Source organism: Oreochromis niloticus, linkage group LG6, assembly GCF_001858045.2.
Source record: "Oreochromis niloticus isolate F11D_XX linkage group LG6, O_niloticus_UMD_NMBU, whole genome shotgun sequence".
In the NCBI taxonomy this organism is placed as follows: domain Eukaryota; kingdom Metazoa; phylum Chordata; class Actinopteri; order Cichliformes; family Cichlidae; genus Oreochromis; species Oreochromis niloticus.
In genome coordinates this window covers 29809921-29829284 of record NC_031971.2, presented here as the reverse complement: position 1 = coordinate 29829284, position 19364 = coordinate 29809921, and the positions used below count along the sequence as shown (strand labels likewise).

Genomic DNA, 19364 nt, shown 5'->3' with positions numbered 1-19364 from the left:
TTGACATTTTAGTACATTTTACCTCCATATTAATTGAGTGATTTTACTTTCATGTGAGTATTTTTAAACTGAGGTATATGTTTAGCTAAATGTATTATTTCATCTACATACCTGTAACTGGGCCTAAACTTTATAGCATCTTTGATCTTCAAAAGAATTGGAAGTAAAGGTCTTGAAAACATAACTTAGTAATGATGGGCAAAAGGTTAAAGACCTGCAGACATAGCCCAGTTGTCTCTGACCTACTAACACATATCCCATGACCCAGGTGACCTGCCGAGTCTTCAAAGGCATATTTAAGCTTTAGCTTATTTCTTTTTCTTTTTTCTTTTCTTTTTTTGTTGTTAATTTCTTTTTATAAACTCTTGAATCAAATGTGTATTACCGTGAGGGAGAGTCATTTAGAGGTGCTTACTGAGTTTTGTTTTTTGTTTTTTTTTTATTGGTGCTTGGTCACCTAGTTTAATTCTGTCAGTAACTCTCAGTAAAGTTAAGCGGAAAAAAAGGTGAAATTTATGCAGAGGTTTGTGTTGAGGGGAAGTAAAAGAGATATTAAAAGTATTTAATCATACATGTGCATGTGATGAGAGTGAAATAAGAAAGTAATATATTAGTGGGAAGAAGAAGCCATGCTTGTCTGAAAATTTAGATCAACCTTTTCATGGAAAGGGGACCCATGCTGTTTTCTTCTTTGGCTATGTCTGACTGTATGAATTCATTACCTCTTAAAGGGAGCACTCGTCCAAAAATGAGTGCTGAACCCCCATGCCCCCCTGCCAACCCATCAATTGGGTCTACATTTATTATTTTGACCTTTCCTTTCAGGCAGAGGGACATCAAAGTGGATCCTGGACTAGTTCCTCTATGAGGAGACGGAGGTGTCATCCTCACAGTGTGAGAGGCAGACTGCCGGCCTACGCTGGTTTTGTTGTCAGTGTAGAAGATTCACAGAGTCTGGGTCAACATAATTAAAATGAGAATCAATTAGGATAAAGTGTATGGAGGAAAAATGTGACAAACCAGGCGTGTTAATGTGGCTCTGTTTGTATACAGTCATTGGTGTGTAGAAATTTAATTTTTAAAAAAGTAGTAAAAAAAATTCTATAGTTCTCCATTGACACAAGTGATCAGATTTAAAGTGGCTCCAGCTGGCAAACTGATTTAACATTTGTAGTTCAAAGAGAGAAGAAGAGACAATATCAAACAAAATAAAATTGTATGACTTAGTTGATGTAAATGATCAAAGAATTTCAATAAAAAAGAATTTTTACAATGTAGCAAAATCAGTAGTTTTCATTTGTTAGTTTTTATTATAACAAATCAGCAATATATCCTACTTTAAAATTAAGTCTGTTTTACAACTAGAGTGGATAACAAAAACTAGAATTAATACTAATCATGCAGGTTTTCACATAACGTTAGCAGGAGTTTCTGACTTTTAGAACGGGAACTGGATGCTGAGTTTTAAACTGTCAAATTTGGCTGAGGTGCAAAAACAAACAAAAACAATACAAACAAAAATCAAGCGTAACAAGAAGAAATACAAAAGTTAAAATGAATCATTAGTAAATCCTTACATTCGGCAGGCATGTAAAGATTTTTAAGAGGAAACTAAGAAAAAAAATATTGGGAAAGAAAGCACAATAAGTTGGCAAACTTATTACTGATGGTTGGAATTTTAAAAAGTAGTGATGTTGGTGTTCACCAGTGTTTCTTTTTCCAATGAATTCTCACAGCCATCAAAACTGCACGCAGCATGTATATCGGTATATATAAATTTTTAATTATTAACATGCAGACACAATTCTCAGTGCTATGCACACTTTAGTTTTCTCCACCCTGACTGCTGATGTCCGCCCTTCACTGAAAACTCACCTTCCGAAACAGACATCGCTGCCTTCCCACAGAACCGTTAAATCTGTCCTTGCTGTCTTAAAATAGCCAATCTGTCTCTCTACTGCTTAAACTATGGTTCCTCCTCTGCAGTCACTTCCTGTCCTGTAGCAAAATCTTACTTACTTCACTGCACCATAAGCTAGTGTTACTTTTAGATGGAGATGGGGACTTTTGTAACAGCCAACACAGAACTATGAATAACAGCGTTAGTTAAATGCCTAAACAACAGTAACAGGACTGTTAAGTTGGTGCTTCTTTATCATTGTTTAGAAAAGAAGACATTTCACATTTAAGACATTTTGTTATATTGAAATAGAAAGTGTAATCTGTTTAGAGTGTCAGTATTGTTGATACAGGAAAAATTAATGATAAATAAATAATTTGTGAGTGAAAATATTTTTTTTTAAATATTTTCAAATATTTTATTTTTTACCCTTTTTTTCCATGAACAGACTATAAATGTAATTATTTCCATATTCAAAGGGTTATTATAAATTAATAACAAATAGTTTAATAGTCTATGATCAGGAGATACTGCAAACCTATTCTCAGGATATATAATAATAATATATTGTAATATATTGTAAAAAGAGGGAGCGAAAACAAAAGAACAACAAAAAAGTGTCATGATTTAAAATGCAATCGTGCAAACGTATAAAAGCTAGTAAGACCAACATCATGTTTTCTGTTCTTCCAACAGATATGTGCATGTTTAAGAAGATTTTAGGGGAAATATTTCAGGAAAAAGTTTATTAGGTTGTCTAAGTTGTCAAACTGACCAATAATGACATTACTACAACTTAGTTTACATTTTATGTTCTTACAAGAGAAAAAAAAGTATGTTCAGTATGATTTGCAAGAAGTAATCTCGGGGAGGACAGTGCAGTAAACTGTTAAGTTAATAGATCAGAGCAGTTTGGTTACAGATCATTTACCAACAGGGCCATCTAGTGACAGAGTCGTCACCTCACAGTAAAGTAGAGGCAAAGACCAATGAGACAAAGACTGTTTGTTCTTTTTTTTTTTAAGCATCGATAAATCAAACAAAATGAGCCCCAGCAGTTTAACCACCCAGTAAGTACAGTATGATGTATTACTGAGACAGTTAGTGTTCATTATCAACAGATGGCAGCATCACTTCAGTGACAGAAATGATCTGACTGATGGAACCGAAGTCTTTGCTCTAAACTGTAAAATTCAGCAAGATGTAAAATCTCTTTTGGAACAATAATTCATACAGCAGTTGTTCACTTTTGAACAACAATTTATCATCCTCAAATTAATCTTACAGATTTACTTTATTTTACCAGACTTTTAAAAAATGATGCACATCATAGCTGTCCTTTTAAGCTATTCTTCTGTAAAAATTTAAGTTATTAATTAAACCACATATTTCTTTAGGCTGAACTGACCATTTAAGAATATACTTCTTTGTGAGAACACACTAGTTTTTAACAACGGAAATATTTTTCAAAGCACTGGGGCATCGAGGTACTTTTTTTTCAAGACATCACAGCTCTATGTCAGTCTGATAAAATGTTGTTGAATCAGATAATAACTCACTTACTGTTTCAAATGAGATCAAAGAAGGCTAAAGTCTAAAGAAGTAAAACAAATTCAATTACAGTTCGCCTTATGTTGTTTGAACCATTTTCAGTTTTCATGCAGATGTGGAAAATTCATAAAAGCTGTAACAGCAAATTAATCATTTCTAAGCAAAGGCTTGGTGCTGTTAGGCAAAGCACAACTTTATTGAGAGTTCTTAAAACCTTATGCAGTCACTCAGTGTGCTTTAAAACAGTCATAAAAGGCACATGTTTAATGTCTAATCATGTTTACTTAAAACATGAAACTTAGCGTAAATTTATCCCCCAAAATGTGTGCTTTTAATTTATTTTAATTTACAGGGACAGCTCATTGATCAACTCAAAAATGAACCAGGTCAGTAGATTCTTTCTAATCTCTTGTCCCCTGCAAAGCTCTTTAAAAGTCCTGTAACCCCATAATTAGCATAACATGACATTTTTAATGGTATGTTAAAGCGATTTAGCTGCTGACACCCCCGGCAGGAGCCTAGCCCAGCTACCATAGGGCGAGACAACCTGGACAGGTCACCAGGCTGATGCAGGGCCATCACAGAGAGACAGAAAACCATCATTCACACTCACATTTATACCTATGGGCAAAACCACCAGTTAACCTATCCCGACTAACTGCATGTCTTTGGACTGTGGGAGGAACCCGGAGGAACCAGAGAGAATCTGCAGAGAACCCACGCAAACAGAGGGAGAACATCTACACAGAAAGGCCCTGGATTTAAACTTAGGAGCATTGTCCTGTGAGGCAACAGTGCTAACCACTGCACCACCATGCTGCCCTAAAATATAAGATGTACAACATAATACACTATAGACACATAACCATAATATTAAGCATTTGTGGTTTCTCAAGAAAAACATTCACTCTTTCACTGCATTCCTTATGATGCTTTCAAATTGAGCAATAGATAGATGTTTAAATCTAGGTTCTATAATTTATTCCATGTCCAAGGTGCATAATAAGAAAACATTGTTTTTCTCATCTGTCTTTTAAGACAGACTTTCTTTAAAGGATTATGTATTTAAAGGATGTATCAGACAGAGAAGAAATGCAATAATAGAAGTGTCAGTGTATGTAAACACTAAAATAGTAATGAAAACAACCTGTGACAAGAATCCTGCTTAAACATCCATAAATGCACTTTCACTGTAAACTATGATGGCTACAAAAAATAAACGAGTCTGCAGCAGTGAAAGGTTCAATATGGTAAATTATTTAATTTAAGTATTTGATACGACGTTAGACATATTTTAGAAATTAGTACTAGGAGAGTATTAAAAGCACATGAAACTGTATTTTTCCCTTTATGTATGAGACACAAGCCATTGTTTCCTCATCGGCTCCAACAAAGAAAAACACACGTCAAAGTTGTCGGGTGTGTTGTGTGCCAGAGGGACAAGTTTACACCTCGTAGTCATGTCTGATATCACATTAAACCTCAAGTGAATTTAAGGCAAAGGTGTTAATAAACAAACTTTAACAAAAACACATGATGCAACCAAATGTCACATGAATGCACAGTACCTGAATTAAGGAGTCAAATAAGTGATTAAATGGGAACTAATGTAATACATAATATGATAGACATAAAAAATACATTATTACTTTACATTCTGATATTATAATAGCATATTTCACTCCACAGACTAATAATGGCTTTGTATCATTCATTTATCCCACTCAGTTATGACAGTGTCACAGTGTGCCAGTATACAGAAGACCAAAAATCAAATCCAGCTATCTTTACTCTTAGTTTTGTGGTTTTATTAATGGATGGTTTATTTGTAAAATATCTATTTGAACAGTTACTGAGGCCTACAACCACATACAGACATACAACCACAGGGCTGAAGTAAACTGACCTTTTCCTAACAAAACTAATACAGATAAGTTTCTATAAGGCTCATGTTGTAAGGTTCCCTGCCTAAATAAAGAGACAAAGAAACAAAAGTTGGGGCTTCTGCAGTCTATCTTAATAATAATAATACCATCCAGGTAGGGACATGGGAATTTCATATCTACAGTACATAATATTGTTAAATGAATCCAATCGAGATGAGGCCCAAAAACAGTATCGAATGGCACTCATCTTCAAGCCCTCGGGCAGCACTGCATTAAACCCAGATGTGTTTCTATAGAAAAACCTTGTAAAACTTTACGATTCAAAGAAAAAAAAACAGATATAAACAAGATCCAGAAACACTACAGCATGTCTCAGTGGGAAAAAAAAGAGTCCTAGTGCTAATCTGGCCTGTCTGCAGTCCAGACCAGGCAGCCATTGAAAATACTGAGTGAATTATAAAGCAAAAAAATACAACAAAGGCCATCAGCTTTCATAGAACTTTTAAAAAAAAATACAAATTAAAATTATTAGTATCTCAAAAATGTGAGGGCATCTTTGTTTTGGGTCTGCTCCAAATATGAAGCGGTGCAGACAGGATTCCAAGACTTTGTGGAAAATCTGACAACCCAGTTTGTGCTGTTCAGTGTAGCTAAGGTCAGGTGCTGCAAGGAAAAGTCCACAAAAGTCAGCAATTAGACATCTTTGGTCTTCATGTAGTTCTTGTGTAACTTTGAGGTGTGTTTGTGCTCATTTGCTGTTGCTGCGTGATTCTGTTTCTGCAAAGTTTCCAATTCAAGAAAGGAGAGCTCCTTCTTATTGGAGTGGGTTTAGCTGACTGGTATCAAAACCCTAACTCTAACCCCTGGTCAGCAGGGGAGATGTTTATTAACCTCTCCCCTTCATCTTCTTCCATTCACTGATCTACTGCCACAAACCTTAAACTTGGATTCATCAACACTTTTCCCCCATAATGTACTGTTAAAAGTATTTGACCTACCGGCATCCCCTGAAAAGTTTGTTGCAGACAAAATTTCATATAGTCATCTTCTGACATGCTACGAAATATCTTCTCTCCCAATAATAAATAAATAACAGCAAATTCACAAGGCTCTGATGACTAGATCACAGACACTTGAGTTTAATCTAAAAACCACTTCAGTAGAAGAAATTCAACTCGAGGAAACATAACCTGTTGTACAAACGTGTAACCAAGGTCAGTGTTGCCAATATGCTTACACTGATAACCTAGAAATAGATAATAGTGACTTGGAAAAAACCCTATGAAATTGATGGAGGGATAAATCTAGTTGTCTGGTCACTAAAATGTTTTTAATTTATTAAATAATGTTGACTTTATTGTGTTAAGCTGTAAATAATAACCCAATGTCTGCATATGAGGATATCCTTTTGTAGCATGGAACAATTAAGTAACAAAGTAATGATTTTCTATTTAAAGATGATGCTTGCTTTTTGATTAATCTGAAATACTTGGAAAAAATGTCAAATGCATCTTAAGCAGGAGCTCAGGTCTCACAACGTCAAACACTGTCAAAACAGACACATCTGTAAGCAATGAAGGATGTGACTGCTGATTTATGAACACTTTGGCTTTAATGTTGTAAAGTGTAAAACTTTAATCTGCTTTGAAACTACTTCACAGAACTTAGAAACTTGAATCTTGCATCATACAAATGGGTGATGAAAGGGGAGAGAGAGACGAAAAGGAGCAAGGTGGAAAAAAACAAGAGATGAGTATGGACGAGGAGGAAGAAGAGAGAGGGGGGAGAGAACAGTAGGAGAGAATCGGGGGGGGACAGGGGACTACTTAGCAGACAGTGATGAAAAGGCTGACTTGGGAGTTGGAAGGGGGGAGTGTCATCAGAGATAAATAAGCTGTACAATGTCTCACAGGGTCAGCAGGTTGCTTGACCTCAGCAGGTCATCCTTTCTTTATACTGGATGATGGACAGCCAGGACAGAACTGAACTCTGCTACCCTGAGCTTGCGAATTTGTCTTGCAGGGGTTTAACACGTCCTCAGCCTGAGGCTGTCCTCCTCTATACACTGTTCTTGTCCATCTCTGTGCTAACTGTAGCTCTGAATGTGCTGGTTATCATATCCATCTCTCATTTCAGGCAGCTTCACATGCCCACCAATGTCCTCCTGCTCTCTCTTGCTATCTCAGACCTCTTGGTCGGGCTGCTTGTGATGCCGGTGGAAACAATGCGGTTTATAGAAACCTGCTGGCTGCTGGGAGATCTCATGTGTGCTTTGTCTTACATTATCGGCTTCACTCTCACCTCAGCCTCTGTGGGCAACATGGTGCTCATATCAATTGATCGCTACGTAGCTATTTGTTATCCTCTGCAGTACCCCACAAAAATCACTCACAGCAGAGCGGAGCTGTCTGTGACTCTGTGCTGGGCTTGTTCGCTCCTCTACAACGGGCTGATCTTAAAGGAGCATCTCAGGCAGCCAGACAGGCATAACACCTGTCACAGTCAGTGTTTGGTGGTGATTAACTATGTCTCTGGAGCCATTGACCTTGTCTTTACTTTCATCGGCCCTTGCTCAGTCATTATCATTCTGTACATGAGAGTATTTGTTGTAGCGGTGTCTCAGGCTCATGCCATGCGGTCTCATATTACAGCTGCTGCAGTAAGAATTACCGCAAAGAAATCAGAGAAAAAGGCAGCCAGGACTCTTGGTGTTGTGATATTTGTGTTTTTGCTGAGTTTCTGTCCGTATTACTATCCCTCTCTTGCAGGGCAGGACATTTCAAACAGTGCTTCTTCTTGGGCTATTGTTTCCTGGATGCTGTACTTCAATTCTTGTCTGAATCCACTGATATATGCTTTGTTCTACCCGTGGTTTAGAAAAGCTATCTGGTTCATTGTCTCCCTGAAGATACTAGAAAAGGGCTCCTCTCAGGCAAATATACTTTAAAATAGCAAATTTATCCTGAAACAAATCAGTTTGTATGAGAGAATGAAACTGCCGAATATTATATGTGGCAGTAGCATGATGGTTTTTAATGATAGACTTATTCAGTGAATCAAAGACCATCTGTCGGAAAGTCTTATTTCATATGACCCACTGTCTCTAACAAGTATTTTATCCTGTCAGAACTGGGACAGATAAGCCTCCTTACTGCATGAAATAACAACAATAATTATAATGATTCAGGAAATCTTTCAGGCTTTTTACTACAGGACTTGTATTTATTCTGTTTATATTTTTAAGTACTCTGCTCCTTATTACATTACTTTTATTCAAATTTCTGCTTCATTTCTTTGTGTATTTTTTATATTTCTTGCCATATTGTCCACTGCTCCAAAATTTAAAGGAGCACTTAAAAAACACACATGAGATCGTGATGATACATTTAAATTAAAAATCATTACTGAAACGCATTATGTAATTTGTTGGGGACAAGATAAAGTAACGGTTATTGTTGCTTCTTACATCCTTCAGTTTAACAGTTTGTATGCTACAGACTTAAAAAGGGGTTTTAGGAAAGTTGATAAAGGTTTGAAAGAAAGACATGGCCTTAATTTCCTCTCAACCACTGAGGAGCCACTGATCAGTGAAAACTGTTTCTTTCTGATTGTGAACACAGTGAGCCACATTTTAAGATGGATTTATGTCATTATTGTCAGCAAATCAGATACTCATGTATGTTGTACAGCAAAACTAATTTTCAAATCTCCGTCACATGTTAGTTAAGATGGGCCGTTACTGTCTCATAAAAATCTTATATGTCTTAGAATGACACTATGCTCTTAACTTATCTTCTAGTGGAACAGAAAATGTGAATATGTAGACAGAAAAAAAGTGTTCACAATGAGAAACTTGTTTTGTTTGAAAGTTTTTTTTTTTGTGGGGGGTAGATATTTCTAAAATGCAATACAAATACTACAATATTGAAACAATCTTTTATTTTTTATGTATAAAAGCAAAAACAATAAAGACATTTATATTATATTAACAAACCATTAAGAAAAACTAACGATGAAGCTTTCATCTCCTGGACTGTGAATGAGGACGTTTCACTTCTGTAATAAAAAGAACAAAGAACACGAGTTTGTTATGTTGTTCTATTCACCTTGCATTTAAATATATGTTTAAATGAATTATAAAACGGCAATCACACAGAAAACCTTATTTCTTTTTTGCACTCATTTCTATTTTTATCATTCACAGTTCAATCACATTCACGATCAAATGTGCACCAAAGTTTGGGAGTCTCTAATTATTGGAGGTCTAACTTGTTCAGAAGCAGCATGTGAGAATGAACAACATATACCGGGGATTTCATGTGGCCAGAAGTCATCACAAGAAGGACAACGTGGCTCCGATTTGCCTTTGAAGTATCTGGCCACACATGGGTTGTGTATTTTTATGCCACAAGTAGGATTCTCACAAATTTGGCACTGAAAAAACAAGAGAGACAAAAAAAAAAAAAATCATTCAGATCAAATACTGTAAGCAAACAAATAATGCTGGTGACGCATTACAGTAACTGGTCATTTTTTGGATACATTTAACACATATCAGGTTGGACTATCCTTTATCTTAGATGCTTCTCAATTGAAAACATTCCTCAAAGACTTTGGTACATGCTGACCCCAGATGATTCACTTATGTGGGCTGCATCTTCATTATGCTAGTCTCTATTTCTACTGCTCCTGGGTTCTGGTGTGGTAGAGGCCACTTAAATACTGTGAACTCATTAGTACAGTAAAGAAACCGGTCTTATGCTCTTTGTGGTGTGTTATTCGGTCAAAAATGGCCATTAGCCAATTAAAACACTTGCCATTAAAGGAGGAATACAGTCAACAACATGATTCAACAGGCTGTGGTGTTTAAATGGTGCTCGGATTACACTAAGAGGCCTAAAGTGTACTCCACTCATGTGCCTACCACCCACAAGGCAGGGTGGAGCAATGCTTTTATGCTTTTAATCTCAAATTATGTTCCTATCATCTGAAACTCATCAGACCAGACAATGTTTTTCCAAACTTACATTGTTCTGGAGTACAATGGTTTTCTGCTGCTGTGGCCAACCTATCCTACATGTTGTGCAGTCAGAGATGCTCATATCTATAACATGGTTATAATTACTGGCTGATTGTATTACTGTTTCTATCAGCTCAAACCATTCTGACATTATTCTTCGAGCTCTGGCATCAACAAGACAACGTCAATCAGTTAGCACTCCCAGGATGGCTTTCTTCTTTCCCTGACCATTCTCTATAAACTCTTAAAAAATGTTATATGTGAAAATCCCATTAGATCAGCCATTTCTGAAATATTCAAACCAACAATGCCACATTTAAAGAGACCTCAATCCCCGTCCTTCTCCAGCTGACACTTGGGGTTTCAGCACACCATGTTTTTATGAGTTTCTGCAATGTGGATGGCTGATTAGATATGCTTTATTAAGCAGTTGTGTCCAAAACGGTAGGCAGTCAACATTACAGATGATATTTACTTCAACTCTCTCTAAGTGCCTAAATTCAAGTGGGTACGAGGTTGATATTACTAAGTGGAAAAAAGGGAAACATTTACCTGGAAAGCAATGTTACGACAGATGTGGCACACTTTGACATGGTCTTGATACATTGTGCGAATATATGGCTCCATCTCTATGATACACCGGGTGGACAAGGTGTATTCACCCCGTTTCTAGGGTAACAAGCAGCACGCAATTACACACTTACAGAAAAACAAACAAACAAGTGGTGAGTTATATATGTATATATTTGACATTATAGGCTTTGATTTCATTGCACTTTTCCACTAACTGCTACACTGTGAAGTTTTGCACTGAACACTGATTAACAGAAATAGAAGACTTAGTATTGCCAGAAGCCTCAATGTGAGTGTTTCTGCACAAAATATTGTAAATACTGCACAACTATAGGGCTGTGCGATATGACCAAAATCTCATATCCCGATATTAAGACATCTATCGTCCGATAACGATATAAATCACAAAAATGTAACATTTTCTGTAAATTCTGTGAATGTCGGGCATCTCGACTTGCGTGAAGTGTTTCCAGCTGGGCGTCGCGTACCTGGAGTCGAGTGTTTTAACTGATGCATGAAACGATACATTTTTAGACATAGGTTGTAACGGCCGCCGTTTTCTTTGTGAGTATTTATTACACATCGTGCTGCGGGGAAAAGCCTGTTCTAACGTTTGAGTCTAAGGTTTATTTTTTAGCACCTGACGGCTCTTTTTTGCTTCTCATCCGTAAATACTCTGCATCTTTCACGTGATTCAGTTTATTTTGAAAAGTCTCAACAGGATCTTGAGCTTTATTGTGAAAGGTTTATGTGGAAAATAAACAAGCGGACACGAGGTGGTTTTACCATCGTTGTTGCTAACGACAACGCATACAAACAAGCGCTTGTCCGTCTGTAGTGTGGTTATATTAAACATAAGAGAAAGAGAGAAGTTTAGGAAATTAATATAGCCACTACAGTGACCATCAAAATAATGAAAAAATATTGCCGTAAACAGTTTATTTTGCGACACCACAAAACAAACGATAGCGTAAAATGAAACGATAGACGTTTTTCTATCGTCATCCGATATATATCGTTATATCGAACAGCCCTACACAACTACAAACAAAAATATTTATTTTAAATAGAAGGACCTAACGCTCATGTATGTTTTGAAGTTACAATGATACTAGCATACTGAAACACCTACCCTAAATTTTATTATTATTGTTATTATTATTATTATTATTGTATTTGTGTCATTGAAATCAAGAAATCTTGTTTTGTAAGCTGTAAATGAGAAGGATTGTCTAAATAAATGTCATTTTATTTGTTAATCCTTTTTTTAAAAAACTGAAAACCATAATTAATGATATTCTATACTATGCCTTATTAATAAAGGGAGCAGTATGGGAATGATAAACATAAATAGAGTCATTGTGTTTGACCTTAATAAACTGTATGACCTTTTCCTGCTGCAGTCCCATTTTAAATATGGTTAATAGGAAGAACTAAAATCAATTTAATAATCCGTTCACAAAAAAGAGGAAGTAGTTTGTAGTAAATAAATAATCAGAATTGTGAAATCCTACTAGAGACGGTGTATTTTACCTCACTGAGCCATTTGTCGTGCACTAATCGGCTCAATAGGTGCTCCGTTTCGCTCTTCTTCATCTTTCTGGTGGTCATGGAATCTGTGCTGTTCAGAATATCAGTAGAGGAAGCCTTGCCATTCTCAGAGCACACGATGAGGTCCATCTGAATGAGCACGATTCAAGTTGATCACAACATTATTTTTATTACAAGCCACATTCACCCATTCATACCGTTTCTTCTGTGCCTTTAACATGATATATTTAGGAATTCCTGATGTAGCAAATTTGATACAAAACTTCTTTCTAAACACTCCATTTTCCAAAATTTTGAATTTTCATGGTTTGGGCTTCACAGGGTTAATGACTTTCTAACCCTAACACACACACCAAAATTTGGGGTTCAATACTCTTGCCCACGGAAACTAACATGTGGACAAGAATCACCACCCCAGTCTTCTAAATGGTTGACGTCCTACCTCAAGAGCCACAGTCACACACAAATCTGTGTGTGGTAATCTATTCATGACTTCCTACATGATCTTTTAAACTAAAAATTAATGTTGACCACTGTTTATGGATGTCACTGATTAGACTGTTACACCGAACTGCAAACTACAAGTTATGTTATTTCAGTGTTTCACACAAATATACCACCAGAGCCTTAAAAAAAAACCCCACACAAATACAAAAAATTACAGTGGAAGCATCTATAACATATTGTTTTACTGTGAATTTAACTCACCGTTTTCCTGAACAGCTCAAGTTCATTGTCGGCATAATCTGACGACATTCTGGTGATGTCAGTTTCAGCCATGTTCACCTGGATGGGATCAAAGATAAACTTTAACTATTAATCTATTTCCTTTGACATGATCCCAAAACATGAAAAGTCTTTGCAGCTTGGACACATACTAAACAACAGCCTGACAAGGCAGACCCAATACAAACATTAAATCACTAACCAAGGCGTAGTACTGCAGACCGTTATCTTCAGACATCCCTTTCCTAATCTGCATGAACATTGGCTGCAGTCTTGAGTTGATAATATCAATAAAATCTTCCAGCTTGTCAGGTGCATACTGTGCTGCAGAAAAAAAACAAGAACAACAATGTTTGTTAGTCTCCTACAAAAGCAAAACAAAACAAGACGTATTCTGGTTCTGGTGTCATAATGTGCACATTAAAGGTTGGTGATATAATCTCAAAATTATATCACAAACTTTAAAGGCAAATTGTGACAATATTTCTGATGATATAATGGACAATGGACAATATGATATGGCACAGCCCTAGTGTATATACACAAGCCCTAGTGCAGGGGTCGGCAACCTGTGGCTCCGGAGCCGCATGCGGCTCTTTAGTCCTTATACTGCGGCTCCGCGTAGTTTGGGCAAATAAATTAGTATTTAGCTGAAGTGTATTTTATTTATGTTAGTTCTTTTTAACTCGTAGTTCTAAATTGGAAGATTATTGTGATATTGAAATATAAAAATAAAATTATATTCTATTATTTTTTCATCGCTCAAAATAAGCGTCACACTCGCGGAAGCCGGTGTACCCGCCGAAACGCCGTGCATTTATCGAGACTTTCAACCCCAGGTAGGCCAATTATGGATCTTCGGATCCACATTATGTCAGCAGCTGTTCTCCACCGTGAACTATGTTAAAAGACAAACACCGTTCACGCCTGACAGATGACAGCTTACAGTCCTGCGTAAACTGACTTCATATAGCCCCGATTTGCGGACTCTGTGCGCAGAGGTTCAGGAGCAGAAGTCCCAATGTAAACAAATCACGGCAGACCCGACGATGTTTCCATGAGCATGCTTTTCAGCATCTCTTTATTGAGCACTTTTCACACACGGTTGCTGTACGCATACAGCCGGCTGTAGCTTTCCAGCTCACAGCCCGACATACACCACCAACAACACAACAGTACAGATAGCGCAGACGTAAAGGCAGCGAGGCGTGATTGCGGGTGCCGCTCAGGTGCGTCCGCCTCCCCTGCAGCGGCGCTGCAAACCACGCCCCGCCGCACGCATTAACCAGGTAAAATACATATTTAGGCAGAATTTTGCAAATATCTATTTTTCATTTTTCAGCAGCATAGTGCTTTTTTCCAATTATTTTTTAAGAGTCAGGTCAAGGCTCCAACAGCCCAAAGACGATATAAGGGTGGCGGCTGACAACAGTTTTTGTTTGCTACATGGATCATTTTAGTTCAGGTTGGTGTCTTTCCTTTTGTTATATTTCTTTAAGAGTTCAAAATGTGTTGATTACATAAATATAATTTAATTTTCTCTGTAGCACTTCATGGATTTCATAAGCAGCACACCTTAGTTGTTCACACAAAGCATAAAGATAAAACACAATATATACAGTGTTATCTTCATTTTAGATGTCAAAAAGTATTTGCGGCTCCCAGTGTTTTCTTTTGCGTGGAAACCGGGTCCAAATGGCTCTTTGGGTGTAAAAGGTTGCAGACCCCTGCCCTAGTGTATATACACAAAAATATGCTGTCTCAGGGGCGATCGTGGCTCAAGAGTTGGGAGTTCGCCTTGTAATCGGAAGGTTGCTGGTTCGAGCCCCGGCTTGGACAGTCTTGGTTGTTGTGTCCTTGGGCAAGACACTTCACCCGTTGCCTACTGGTGGTGGTCAGAGGGCCCGGTGGCGCCAGTGTCCGGCAGCCTCGCCTCTGTCAGTGCGCCCCAGGGTGGCTGTGGCTACAATGTAGCTTGCCATCACCAGTGTGTGAATGTGTGTGTGAATGGGTGGATGACAGGTTGTGTAAAGCGCTTTGGGGTCCTTAGGGACTAGAAAGCGCTATACAAATACAGGCCATTTACCATTTATATGTTTTGGGAGGGTTGGGCTGAAGGATTTTAATTGGAACATATATACCATCATCTTATTGTACTTGTATCCCAGATTTGTATTTTACAACCTATTTAATATTTTATATACCTGCACAGGGCCTACAGACAGAAATGAATTAGTAGCTAATTTTGGTACAAGGCGTCTTGTAACACTGCCTTCAAGTGTAATGAGTTTGCTTTTTTGTGTACCAGTAAATCAATAGTAACAGTCTGTTAGTGTAAGAAAATAATAATTTTTTTATTAATAATTAATAAGGGGGTGATACTGATTTTTGTTCCCCTACTTTACACTGGTCTCCAGATACACTATGAGGTGCATTCTGAATTTTTCAATCAATTGCTGTTCACATGTATAGACATGTACTTACTGTGGTGCGTTTCACAGCAGTACTGATAAAGAGCCTTTGCCGCTTGCTCATCAATGACACCACTGACCATCATGGTCTGAAGAAACCTTCGATGGCTTTCTCCCATCTGTCGTGACATGTCTGTGGGTACAGAGCACAGGTAGTCTTATATGTACATATATATAAACATATGCACACACATATATACATACATATACATGTATGTATGTATGTATATGTATGTATGTATGTATGTATGTATGTATGTATGTATGTATGTATGTATGTATGTATGTATGTATGTATGTATGTATGTATGTATACATACACACACACACACACACACACACACACACACACACACATACATATATATATACATACATACATCCAATCCAATCCAACTTTATTTATATAGCACTTTTAAAAACAACAAAGTTGACCAAAGTGCTTTCCAATAATAAAACAGAGATAGGAGTTAAAAAACCATACATTACGCATACAATGAAATCAATAAACAAACTAAATAAATAAATAATTGAAAAAGAAGATAAAAATAAATCAGTGTATATATTAAATATCAAAACATGAGTAGAATAAACAATAAGATATACAATGAATAAGATTAACAAAGTAAAAAAATTAAGAATGACCAACAGCTGACTAAAAACTGACTACAAACTGACTCTGATAATACTCCTAGAAAGCCTTTGAAAAAAAGTGTGTTTTTAAAAGTGATTTAAACATTTCAAGTGTTGGGGCCAACCTAATATGGAGGGGCAGTTTGTTCCATAGTTTGGGGGCCACAACAGCGAAAGTTCGGTCCCCTCGGTGTTTCAGTCTCGACATGGGGACAGCAAGGAGTGACTGGTCAGATGATCTGAGAGACCTTTGTGGAGTGTATTGGTGTAAAAGGTCTGACAGGTAAGAAGGAGCCAGGCCATTTAAGACTTTAAAAGCAAGCAATAAAATTTTAAAATGAATTCTAAAATGGACAGGCAACCAGTGTAAGGAGGCAAGAACAGGGGTAATGTGCTCATGTTTGCGTGTCCCTGTCAACAGGCGAGCAGCAGCATTCTGGACCATTTGCAAGCGTGATAGTGAAGCCTGATCAATACCAATATAAAGTCCATTACAATAATTAAGGCAAGTGGTCACAAATGCGTGCAAAACTCTCTCCAAGTCACAAAAAGAAATAAAAGGTTTTACTTTAGAGAGCTGCCTCAACTGAAAAAAGCTTTTCCTCACCACTGTATTTACTTGTTTGTCCATTTTAAGAGCTGTGTCAAATTTTACTCCAAGGTTGGTGACAATTGATTTGACACACGATGTAAGAGGACCCAAGTCAGATGGAGGGACACCAGGTCCATTCGCCCAAATATAATGACTTCAGTCTTCTTTTCATTAAAGTTTAAAAAATTCAGAGCCAGCCATGCTCTGATATCCTTAAGACATTCTAAAATAGGCCTGAGGGGGTTAAGGTCATTGTGTTTCAGCGGTAGATAAATTTGACAATCATCTGCATAAAAATGAAATGAGACTTTATGTTTTTTAATAATATGGCCATGGGGAAGTAAATAAATACTAAAAAGAAGGGGCCCAAGGATGGATCCTTGAGGTACACCACATGGGAGGGGGGCGGAAGATGAATGAAATTTACCAAGTGAGACAGAAAAACTTCTATCAGAGAGGTATGACTTAAACCACTCCAAGGCAGTGCCTCTAATTCCAACATGATGTTCTAGACGATAAATCAAAATATTGTGATCTACTGTATCAAAAGCTGCTGTGAGATCCAAAAGCACAAGTAAGACAGACTTCCAAGAGTCAGCAGCTAGTAAGATATCATTAAAAACTCTCAAAAATGCAGCCTCTGTGCTGTGAAGTGCTTTAAAACCAGATTGAAATACCTCAAAAATGTTTTGACTCTCTAAAAAAGTCTGCAGCTGTGAGCACACTTCTTTTTCTAAAATTTTAGAAACAAAAGGAAGCTTTGAAATAGGTCTGAAATTACTCAACAAAGAGGCATCCAAGCCAGGGCGTTTCAGCAGAGGCTGGACCACTGCCTGTTTAAAAATTACAGGTACATGGCCTAAAGTCAGGCTGCTGTTTATAAGCCTTTGAATATAAGGTCCATATATATATATATATATATATATATATATATACACACACACACACACACACACACACACACACACACACACGTATACATATATATATAGCTAAATATCTGTAAATCAGCAGTTAGCACTGGTGAGTTAAACGGGCAAAAAGATCATGCCACATCAATTTTGTGCTGGCAAAACATAAATAATAAATAAATAAGAATGTGCTGAAAAAGTAACACTTATTATTTCAATGACACAAAAGTAAGTTATAAAACATCTGAAAAACACATGTAGACATCTATGAAAAACAAACAAACAACAACAACACTTAGCAAACTAAATAAGCCCAGCATCCGATCCGACATTATGCCAAATTTTTATTCAAACCAAAGACACGGGACTTTCGTATTTCTGTTATAAAGTGTATAAAAAGTGAAATAAGCACTTTCGCTGAGGACTGTTAGCAGACAACTGCTACAACTATTCCCTCCTGCAAACTCAACAATAACATAATTTCTGAAACAGTTATGTCCTCTTTGCCGAACGGCTAACCTGAGCTAAAACTGCTGATGCTAGCTTTTAGCATCAACTATATAAATATTGTAACTATGATGAACATTTTTAGAAGGGTTACGCTAGGTAACGTTACAGCCAGATATTTTGCCAACTTTAACTCAACTATCTGCGGCAGTATGGAGATTTTTGTCAATCAACGGTTATTCCTAATGGGCCCGGTTATTTGCTTGTTCAGTTTTGCAGTTGCCCTAATGTTTAAAAACAAAAAAAAATGTAACTTCTTTCCAGTTTCATTTAAACATGTTTACCTACTCACCCCCTACCGCGCGCGCCTTCCGTGTTTTCCTCCGGGTTCTCTTCGTCTTTGTAGGTTTTTGTGGTGAATCACTGCCACCTGCTGCTGTGGAGGAACTACTGCGGGACGCCATCCCTGCCACCTCTGTTCATGCAGGCCTGCAGACCTGCTTTTTAGAGCTGTCACAATATCAGTGGTCAAATTAACATTACTAAAATTATTCACTTTGCTTTTACAATAGCAATACAAAACATCTAAATTATTTTTTTCAATAAAAGCAAATTACACTAAAAATACAAGGAGTGTCTGAGACAACTGTAAAAAAAAAAAAGGGGGGGGGGGGTAAAAGCTTTACAAAACAAACAATTATGTTCAGTTTTTGATGTTAAAAACCTCTAAGTTTCAAATATTATAAAAGTGGCTGCACTACATAAGATTCTTAACGAATAGTTTTAGTATATGGTACACACACATTAAAAAAAGCCCAATATACAAAATAATTAATATGTACTTTTTAAACAAAGAGAAAAACCACATTCATTGAAAACCAGGAGCTACAACAAAATAAAAATCAGACTATAAGTGTTTTAGCTCAGACTTACCTCCTCCGACTGGCACTTGTTTTTCAGCTTTTAACTGGCACCTTTTTTCCTAGTCTCTCCCTTTCGTTTCATTCATTTTTTTAATCTCATCGATGTGTTTTAACGTTACCAGGTTGCCATGTAGACGGAGAGATTGCATCTTTGACGTATGCACTTGGGTGCCATGGAAA

The 19364-nt window shown here is 37.0% G+C and overlaps 2 protein-coding genes across 4 annotated transcripts; one reads left to right on the top strand and one right to left on the bottom strand.

The window, feature by feature from the left end:
* Positions 1–4764: 4764 nt before the first annotated feature.
* On the top strand, positions 4765–9126 carry LOC100707292 (trace amine-associated receptor 13c-like). The gene has a single exon (XM_025907885.1). It carries the CDS (start codon positions 7298–7300, stop codon positions 8282–8284), a length of 987 nt encoding a protein of 328 aa, XP_025763670.1. The 5' UTR covers positions 4765–7297; the 3' UTR covers positions 8285–9126.
* A 135-nt stretch (positions 9127–9261) lies between these two features.
* Positions 9262–19335, bottom strand: nsmce1 (NSE1 homolog, SMC5-SMC6 complex component). Of its 3 annotated transcripts, XM_019359735.2 has the most exons (9): positions 19195–19335; positions 18614–18771; positions 15692–15811; positions 13410–13531; positions 13190–13267; positions 12464–12610; positions 10910–11026; positions 9645–9771; positions 9262–9393 (listed from the first exon to the last, which is right to left on the bottom strand). In XM_019359735.2, the coding sequence occupies exons 2-9, from the start codon at positions 18723–18725 to the stop codon at positions 9359–9361; spliced, it is 858 nt and encodes a 285-aa protein (XP_019215280.1). In that variant the 5' UTR covers positions 18726–18771; positions 19195–19335; the 3' UTR covers positions 9262–9358. The 3 variants fall into 3 exon arrangements, with proteins under 3 accessions (XP_019215280.1, XP_019215282.1, XP_019215281.1); XM_019359737.2 differs by lacking the exon at positions 19195–19335 and having other exon boundaries at positions 18606–18743; XM_019359736.2 differs by lacking the exons at positions 18614–18771; positions 19195–19335 and adding an exon at positions 16437–16565.
* Between the last annotated feature and the right edge of the window lie 29 nt (positions 19336–19364).

What these genes read in the sequence shown, in the direction of transcription:
- LOC100707292 (XM_025907885.1), top strand. Translation starts at nt 7,298, where the DNA reads ATGATGGACAGCCAGGACAGAACTGAACTCTGCTACCCTGAGCTTGCG.
- nsmce1 (XM_019359735.2), bottom strand. Translation starts at nt 18,725, where the DNA reads ATGGCGTCCCGCAGTAGTTCCTCCACAGCAGCAGGTGGCAGTGATTCA. An exon ending in GAAGGCGCGCGCGGTAGGGG is followed by an intron (nt 15,812 to 18,613) that starts GTGAGTAGGTAA and finishes CTGTACCCACAG; the next exon opens with ACATGTCACGACAGATGGGA. An exon ending in CTGCTGTGAAACGCACCACA is followed by an intron (nt 13,532 to 15,691) that starts GTAAGTACATGT and finishes TTTTTTCTGCAG; the next exon opens with CACAGTATGCACCTGACAAG.